Genomic DNA, 9,429 nt, shown 5'->3' with positions numbered 1-9,429 from the left:
AAGGGTCACCCAACTGCTTCTCTATTCCCTGGACAAGGTGCTGGGGACAGGGACATGACCTACAGAAGTGCCCAGGTGAGAGCTCTGAGTAACAACACCCTGTTCTACCGCAGCAGCACCCCATGTGGGCACATCTTAGCAACTCCTCCGTGGTGGGAGCAGCAGGGGCTGCAGGGGCTGCCCTTCTCCTGGCAGTTGTTGCAGCCACAGCCATTGCCATGAAGAGGAGGAGAGCGACTCAGGGAACGTACAGCCCCAGCCGGCAGGAGAAGGATGGGGCTCGAGTGGAAATGTGGAACGTCATCAAGATGCCACCGACTGAGAGGCTGATCTAAGAGCTGGGGTCATGCAACAGGTGCTGTGTTGTCCTTTACCTGTCGTGGAACTGCTGCAGAGTCTGTCTTAGGTCCTGAGATGTGTTTTTGTAGCACAGGTCTGTACTGCTTTAAGCTACTCCATAGGCTGCAGGCACCTGCCTGTTGTTACTTGGCTGTAAGTCAGCTGCTTGAACCAGCTTCGTTGTTGCAGCTCATCCCAACAGATTGGTATAAATTGAGTCTCCCAGCAAGAGCAGAGACGTCTGGGAGGGGAAAAGAAGTTCTGGAGGGAGCAGTGGAGGAGAGGAAGCAAGCCGGGCCATGGCAGCAGAGGGAGGGTGCACAGGCCCAGTGCAGGGCTCAGCCTTGTGGCCCCCCCAGTGGTCCCTGTCAGGCAGGACCAGCACCCTGCAAAGAGGGAGGCAGGTTTGTTTAATGGGAACTAAATCCTTGTATTAAGAAATAATGTGGATGGTTCAAAAAACATGTGCCTGTGCCTCCTCTGCAGAGCCAAGACAGGTGACTGGCTGATGGGAGCTACTTCCTAGAGCTGCTGCTGTCCTTCCATACCTAGGCCAGAGTTGGCAAGACAGTACCAGAAATTAACCAGCACTACTATAGGCCCTGCTACTGAAGCTTCTCCTAAGCCTAGACTAACCCACAGGAATATTTAAGTGCCTTCTTGAGGCTGAGATGCCAGGTACAGTAGTAACTTTCCTGAAAGGAGGCTGTTTATATGTAGAAAAACCGATCCTATTCTTGGATCAACCTTTGCACAAAGGTTTGTGTGAGCAGCACAGATGCTGTTCCCACCTGCCCATGTCCATGGCTGCCCTCCCAGAGGACCACAGATGGGGCCCTAGGAAGAGTGTTCATGCTGGACCACCAGTGGTACCTGCTTGTGTGAGGAGGGGGAGAGATTTCAAGACCTGCACCTCTCACAACAAACAGGTTTGGGCTTGTCAATACAGAAGAGTGGGTGAATTTTGACATGAAACCAGGGTTTGTGTTGTAGTGAGACACAGCAGTCATCTTCCATGTTTCCCTAAAAAAAATGAGTATTTTGTGGCTTTACTTCTACTTTGTTACTGCTTTAGATACTGAGTGTGCTGTTTCTTTAGAATAATGTGGCAGTCTGTGGAAAGAAATTCAGCAGTCTAAAATCATTAGCATTTTGAGATAATTATGACAGCTATCCATGAGAAATACTTAAGAAAACAGTGTCTGCTTTTTCATCTCCAAAATACTATTAATAAGGAGGGTGTGACTCTGCCCACCACAGCCTATCACCACCAAAACAAAATACTGTTCTGTTTTGCTCTTGGGTCTTTTATTTCTGTAATTCTAAGCAAAGGGAAGAGTGCAAAACTCATGCTCAGGTCTGCCTGCTCAAGAACAGGTCTTCTGCATGTATGTGGCTGCTGATACAAGTTAAGAATGAAAAGTTTTTAAAACAGAAAACAACAACAAACCACAGTGGGAGACCAGACAATTAAGGAGGGTGTGTATGAGATGAGTTGAAAGATGAAGGATTGGTGATCCCCCTTGGCTGTGGTTTGGAGAGGAGCTGGACAAAGTACTGATAATGACAGATGTGACCTACCCTCTGCTTGGTGAGATCTCCAGGGCTTCTATTTTCTTCTTGGCCATCACACTGCTGGTACTCCTCATGTGAATGATTTGCTCTGTGGCTTTTCCAGATGCTCTTTAGGAAGGTCTGATACCCTTTCAGAACAGCTCCACTACTGCAGTGGAACTGACCTGCATCCCTTAGGGAGAAGGTGAGTGGAGTTTGCTCAGCAGCATTTGTGCACAGGAGCTCCAACCAAGGCAGGTCCCACTCACCGAGCTGGAGAAACACTATTTCCCCCTTGGTCTGAGTTGGTCCCTGAGGGTGAGGGCATCTCCTAGTGAGAAAGGATTGACAGACCCCAGGGCATTAGCACTGGCTGGTCCAGACTCCTGGGAGAGCTGCCCGTGTCCTGCCAGAGCTCTGCTGTGTAGCCTTCACTCCAATGCATTTTTATTCAACCCATAATGACTTGCAAGAAACCCACAGCAAGCTAAGAATGTTTTGTGCTTCTGAAAACTCAGCCCTGGTTAACATCCAGCTCGTGGCTTTTTAGCTCCACTCCAGTTTTTGTATTTAAATAGTAGAAAAATGAAGGCAGCAACAGGAACTAAATGAACCAGTATTACTCCAGCTTGAGTTATTTTGAGACAAAACCCAGAACTGTATTGTAAGAACTCACTATTACTGAGCTACTGAAATATCCTGAAAGGCAGCAAGAAGCTACAAAACACATAGCAGTAGCAACATCTAAAAAACAGCAACTTGTAGTGACTCTGACTGCATCCCCCACTGCTCTGGGCAGGCAGCAGGAAGGCTCCTGCTCAGCTGCTTTACAGCATTAGCAGAGCAGATGTTTTTATTTCAAGCACCCAAAGCCAGTACCAGCAAAAGTGTTAAAATACTCTGTCAGTGTCTTGAGCATTTCTGCAAAATAATTTATGAGAGGGTTTGGTTTTTTTAATAATGAACTTAACTTTCTTTTGATATTTAATTTTTGAATATATTTTTTCACAAAACTGGATTTGCTGTAGCTGATGATCATGATCCTGATTTCTTTTGTAATTGTAAATTTTATAATTTGTAAAAAGTTAGAATGTCTTTCAAAAGAAATTTACATTAAAATTTTGGTAAAAAGAGACCTGGTTCCCTTGACTTGTGATGTGTTTTGTTTTGTTTTTTTCTGAAGTGACAATGTCTGGATGGCTGATTTTGCTCTGCAGCACAGTTTGCACAGCTGCAAACCTCAGTGGCCTCTTTTACAGTTAGAATTTTACTTTTTATTATTTTTTGTTTCACACCAGAGCTCTAAGCACAGACCTGAAGGAAGCAGCTCTGCACAGCAGAGTGGGGCCCTCAAAACCTGCTGAATTTTCTGCTCACCTGTATTGATGCATCTGCTGCTGTGTTTTCCCATTAATCCCTTACTTTATGAGCAAAGAGGCAAAAATCAGACTGTGGTTAGAGCCACGACACCCAATGGCCACTGGATCCTGTGAGTCAGGACAGATTCTGCAGCAGCTCTTGGCTTCACTGGTTCACTTTTTAAACACCTGAAGATGGTAACCTCCAAGAGTTAGCAGCAAAGTAAAAAAAAATATAGAGATGCCAATCCTGGATGTTGTAAGAAGCAGCCACTAACAGGCTGCTTGTTCACTGCTAACCAATTTAATCTGCTGATGTTGGAAAAAAAAATCACTTCGCTCATAAAACCTGTATGGTAGGTAAGTGTACAAGGAGCAAAACACATTGGGGAAAAAAGTAATAAATAATTACAAGGCATTTAGAATAAATCCCACAGTCAAAAGGACAGTAGAGCCATCAGCCATTGTTCACTGACCTGCTCTTCTGCAGACTGTGTGGAACACTCCTGTGACCACAGCCCTGAGCTGCTCTCACCCCTGCCTGTCTTCAGGGGTCACTGGCCCAGTAGTTTGCCAGAGCTCCAGGGATATTCACTTCCGCTCCAACCTTGCAGTCATTTGTAACTGACAGACTCTGACCACTTCCCTAATCAGAAACAAAACTGGCCAGATGTCAATCTCCTGCTTAATTTTTTTGCCAAAAACATATAAAGAAGCGTGTGGGGAGTATCTCAGGAGCTCAGACCACTCACTGCGGGTTAAAAAACCATCCCGGGTCTGTGCAGAGCGCTCACAGGAACGGGCCGTGCAAGGTGGGCTCAGGCAACAACATTCTTGTGTCTCGACAGCTTCCAATTCCAGTGTCCAATTTCTAACCTAATGACTGAACAAAATATAAAAATGGTTTTGCCATCTGTACAGCATCAGAAATTTAAAGAGTTTAGAGGTTGTTTTTTTTAAAAAAAAACAAAATTATTTCCAAAGGAAGGAAGTACCTGTGAACAGCAAAGTGGTGCCAGGCAAAGACCTACAGGGAGTACAGGAAAATGTACAAAGCTCAACACAAAGTCACTGAGGAATAATAGACAAGAAATAAAAGAAACACTTCTTACACTAGATTAGTAAAAACATCAAAAATACATCTAGATCAGAAAAAGAAATGTTCTACATCCCAGCCTGCTCTCCAGACAAACAGGCTTTGTTTACATCTGGCAGTATTAGGAACGATTCGTGTCAGGAATTCCTGAGTTTAAGTAAGACCAAAAAAACCAAATACTGCCCTAGGGATAGTTTGATTCCTTTAGTATGAGAAGCATGTAAAACAGTCTCCTGTTTGCAAATTCTATTCCAGAAGTGAGAAAGGTTACAAACTCCACGAGAGCACTGCCTTGTACTCCTGGATCTCAGAGGTATGTTCAACCTCCTTCAAAATAAAGTGAAGGGTGATTGATGCCATGTGTGCTGAGTGGTAACACTTTTCAGAGACTCAAAAACTACTTAAAAACGAGGTAATCCAAGACTGCTTCCTTGTCTAAAAGTCAACTGCACAAAACATTCCATAATATGGGCAGAGTAAAATAGAGCTGGAAAACGATTTACAGCAGTACAAAATTACCTGAGCTTCTGTTTCATTAAGCATGTGTAATTGGCCTACTCAGAATATAATCAGTGTGACATTAACTAACTAATGTGACATTAAAAATTTTAACAGAGAGTATGTGAAGTCCAAATGGCATGTCATATGCAAAACTTTCTGGTGCCTCTACACATGCACCAAAATTGAGGAAGTTTTATCATCTAGCTCATAGCAAAGGAGATCTGAAATTCCAGTCTGAATTTATACATGACATTCATATACTGAACTGTATTTAAAAAATGGAGCTATTACCTTAGACTTTAAATATTTTACTATGCAATACTAAAACCATCTGTCTTCCAACACAAAAAGACAAATCCAGCTGAATGGCTTGTCAGGGTAACAGTACTTTACAGAAATACATGATGTCCTTTCCCGAACTGCTGGCATTTCAGATATTAGGACTGTTTTTCTTTTGTATTGCACAGACTCAAACGCACAGACAGCCATTCCCATACATCAGAGTAAGAAAACTTCCAAGGTTATATGAATAAAATAGATACACTGGAAATCAGATAAAGCTTTGCAAGATTTTTCCCATCTGTCCAAAATTATTTTCTTTATCAAAGGCCTAATGGTGAGGTGATTACCTGTTCTAGAGTGACGTGTTTTACATCAGATTGTACCCAAATACAGAACAAAAAAGCACCACTTAAGTAAATCAGAAAAGAGATCACTGCAATGACAGCAGGTTTATAAGGGATGCTGAAGATTAAGATGAAATTTCTTGGGATACTATTGCCACAGAGAAGTATCTGAGAAACATCCAATTGTTTTTATTTTTTTAAAATAATAATAAAGATATCGTTACATCCCATTCATATACTGCCATCTATATACTATATATAATATTAACATACACATTAAAGAACTAGGATACACTTTATGACCTCTATTTTCTGTTGTATTAAACAAAGAACAAATCAACAAAAACCCAAAGAAAAGAAATTGCTGGTGTTTCCAGTTTCCCGACAGAGATGCAGGACCGAACCCCAGGCAGCTGCCCCGTGCTAAGGTTTTGTTGCAGCAAGGAATGATGACAATTGTGCACCAAGAAGCCCCTCTTACCTCTCGGTGTCAACATCCTGGGGGAGGGAAATGAAAAATTGGCAACAAAAGCTCATCCAAAGGTATAACCTAATTAATGAATGTGTTTCCAGACAGGACAAACTCAGAGCCTAATGGATCAATTCAGCACAGCTTTCAAGGCTGGGTTTCTTGACTACACTTCCCATGTGAACCAAATCTTTACAGCTGTAGGGGTGTGACAAAAACCTGCAGGTCATCCCAGGCAGGAACATGGGGACCATGCTCCCCACTGCCCACTGTGCTGAGGACTGACAACAGAAGTGAAGGAGGAATTCCTGCATCAGCAGTGCTGTCTGAAAAGCTAGCTGTGGAAAACCAACCCAAACCCAACCACCTTCTCAGGGGCTTCAGTGGTGGAGAGTAAGGAAGCAGCTGCAGGGACCAGGACAATGGGGGAACCTGAACTCGGGGCAAAAAGCACTCATGTGAGAACTGCACAACAGTGATGGTCCTGCAGCCATCCTGGCTCAGCCTTCCAAAAAAGAAATGCTTAGTTTTATGCTGGCTCAAAAAAAACAAAAACCCCCTCTGTCAATTCCAAAGGGACATTAAAAGGCCATTGAGTGTTACTCAAAGGTTTCCCATCGCTTTCTGAGCTGCTCAACCTTACCTGGTGTGGATGACACATCTTGCTTTGTCTTTTTTAACAAATCTTCAAATGGATCTTTTGTCTCCTCAGATTTCGAGGACAGTAACACTGACTCTAAGCCCTTAGCTGGCCTGGAAGGGATCAAAGGGGGTTCATTAGACAGGAAAGCTAGTGCTTGCTTGGGATCTACCTTTAAGCTGGACTGGCCCACCTGCAGTGCTCTAGTTTTAGAAGGACCACTTAAACCTGCTGGCTGCAGAGAGCCTGCTGGAGAAGGGCTGTGGCTCTGCAGCAACAGGGAGCTGGCTGGTGGCACAGCAGGAGCCTGGCTGAACAAGTTTGGCATGGATAGTGTGGAAATGTGTGGTTGAGGTCTTTGTGGTGGGTAGAAGGTAGAATGAGGTGTTATGAAGCTAGAGCTGTAAGCATGACCTAAAGAGGGGGTGAAAGAGCCTCTTGGGGGCCTGACTAGAGATACTGAAAGGGCTCCTGGCAGAGTCTGTGTAAATGGATTAGGAGATGGCTGTAAAAAAGGTAGTGGTGCTGGGGAAGGATAACCAAGTGGCTGGACAAATGGTGCAGCTGGAGGAGGCACAAAGTCACCTGCCACTGAGGCAAAGCCTGCTGCAGAAGGTGGAGTGGCTGAGCTCTGCAGACCTTGCTGTGGGCCACTGCTTTGCCAGTCTGCTGTTTTCAGTGGATCCAGGAGATTAAGAAGGTAGTCACTTTCATTACCTGCATTATCTGTCTTCATCTTCACAGGCTGGAGCATCTCAGCAGTGCTGGTAGCACTGGACAAAAGCCGAGATGGACGAGAGGAATAGTTAACAGACTGCTGTGTTTCAGGGTCTAGGGACACACTACCAACTCCAAAGGGCTCTGGGATAAGATCTGAAACCAAATGGTTACGTCCTGTAGCGTGGGTAGAGAGACTTTCTGTTGGCACAGTTGGAGTCTGATGCTTGGAAGCCCTGGGTGCTGGTGGTGGTGGCACTATCCCCAGTTCAGGAGTCTTTCTTCCCTGTGGCCTAGGAATGGTGATATTCCCTTGAATGGCAGGATTTGATTCATCCTTTTCTGCAGGAGCCAGAATGCTGTCTCTGCTCTGGGGTCTCCTCGTGATGGCTGGTATGTTACCAAGTGCAGTCAAGGGCCTTTCTGGTGAGCTTTGGGAATATTTGGTAGGAATAGCCATGTCATCATGACCCATACTCCACAGCTTGTTGTAAGGGTGAGACAGCTTCATGGTTGGCACAATCCTGTTCCTCTCAGATGCACCAAGATCCATTCTCTGCAAGAAAGCATTAAAAAAAAAATCTTAACTTGCACTGATCTCCTCACAACACAAAGCACAAAGTGAAGACAGGCTGATGAGCTATGAGTGGGGATAGGACCTGTCCACAGGCTGGGAACACTGGAGGGACAACAGCCTGCAGCCTAGATGGACAGATGGGACAACAGCAGCAGAACTCTGTGGTTTGAATCCCAGCTCTGCCTCTAACAAGGTTCAGCTGTGACACTGATCTGTTGTTAGCCAAGTCAGGAGCACATACTTCTATCTAAAGGACAGAAACTGAGAAGCCTTAATTGCTGTACAGAAAAAGCTGTCAAACGAAATACCTGGATATAACGCTAAATTAAATATTATTATAACGTAAAAATGACCTTATTTTATTTCATGTCACATGAAAATTTCAGAGCCTGCTTTAGTTTGGTACCTTCTAAGCTGCATCTATTCAGTGAAGTTCCTTATAAAGAATCTCTCTTCTACAACCTAGATAGTTTAAGTGACACCTGGACCAAGATGGCCAGATTAAAAGAAGGTCGTTTAAAAAAGAAGCAGTTTGGAGAGGACCTGAAAATTCCCAGATACTCATTCTCACTGCTGAGCATCAGCTTCAAAGGTAACTCTGTGTGACAGCCAATTAACAGAACAGATTCTGAGAACAGGGTAAATACTTCATCCTTTACAAGTAGAGACTATAGTTTTAGTGGAAAAAGTTACTGTCTTAACATCTGAGTCCCAATGCTGATAATTTCTTAACTTGGAAATGAACGTTGAAATGCATAAACAAATGGCTGGAAAACGGATGCACCTACCCAATAATACCAGAATGTTCCTGGGAGAATAATGGAAGACAGCCAGGCCTGGCTGTGTGCCACCCCCTGCAGACACAACCCCCTGCCCAAACCTGGTAATCAAACGTGCATAGCTGATCTCCCTCTTCTTTGGGAGTCCGCAGGTCTTCGAGGCTCTTTGCTTGGCTGAGAGGCTGAGGTTGTGTTTCAACTTCTAAGCTGGGGAAAATGTCTTCAAGGAGGTTGATTTCTGTGTCCCTGCTTGAGAGCAGGGGGCTGGGAGGCAAAGCCTCGTTTGGTTTCCCTGGACTCACTGCCTCCTCCCCGTCAGCACTATCAGACTCCTTCAGTGCCCGGTAGGGCTGAGGCCTGGGAGAGAAACAAAAGTCATGCTGCAAATGACTGTCTTGATAATGTTTGTTTTTTTTAAATCAAGTATTTACTAAGGAGCTTGATGGCTTTGCAAAAAGTTCTAGGGTGAAAAAAAAACAGTTTAGAGTGCCTTGAGAACAGGAGGTCTGTGAGCAAATGCACCAAGGGCAGAAGGACAGACAAAGATAACTTGGCAATTGAGGGGTTTTCAGAAAGGAAAAAGAGGTAAGTGTGAAGGGCTCAGAGGAAAGCTGTTATGGTGCAGATATAGACAAGCTGATGAGGGAACTCTCAAGAGTAGGAATAACTGGACCCTAGCTCTGTCTCAGGCAGCCACTGCTGCTGTGCTCAAGCCTTTCAGACAAGAACTCTGAGCAAGTGCAGTGCAAAGTGCCCTGTGTTTTGCAGGTACT

At 44.4% G+C, this 9,429-nt stretch overlaps 2 protein-coding genes across 2 annotated transcripts in view; one reads left to right on the top strand and one right to left on the bottom strand.

The window, feature by feature from the left end:
- CRB2 (crumbs family member 2) overlaps window positions 1–335 on the top strand; it is a 36,383-nt gene extending 36,048 nt beyond the window's left edge. Inside the window, exon 13 of the mRNA XM_009998825.1 lies at window positions 117–335. Coding sequence (XP_009997127.1) covers window positions 117–335 — 219 coding nt within the window. The remainder of the gene's footprint in view (window positions 1–116) is intronic.
- A 6,207-nt stretch (window positions 336–6,542) lies between these two features.
- The window catches only part of DENND1A (DENN/MADD domain containing 1A), a 184,049-nt gene continuing 181,162 nt past the window's right edge, over window positions 6,543–9,429 (bottom strand). Inside the window, 2 exon segments of the mRNA XM_009998932.1 lie at window positions 6,543–7,856; window positions 8,758–9,013. Coding sequence (XP_009997234.1) covers window positions 6,543–7,856; window positions 8,758–9,013 — 1,570 coding nt within the window.

The sequence above is a fragment of the Chaetura pelagica genome, unplaced genomic scaffold (genome assembly GCF_000747805.2).
Source record: "Chaetura pelagica isolate M959 unplaced genomic scaffold, ChaPel_1.0 scaffold405, whole genome shotgun sequence".
Lineage (NCBI taxonomy): Eukaryota > Metazoa > Chordata > Aves > Apodiformes > Apodidae > Chaetura > Chaetura pelagica.
The sequence above is the reverse complement of the archived record's forward strand: the minus strand, read 5'-3'. Positions and strand labels throughout refer to the sequence as shown.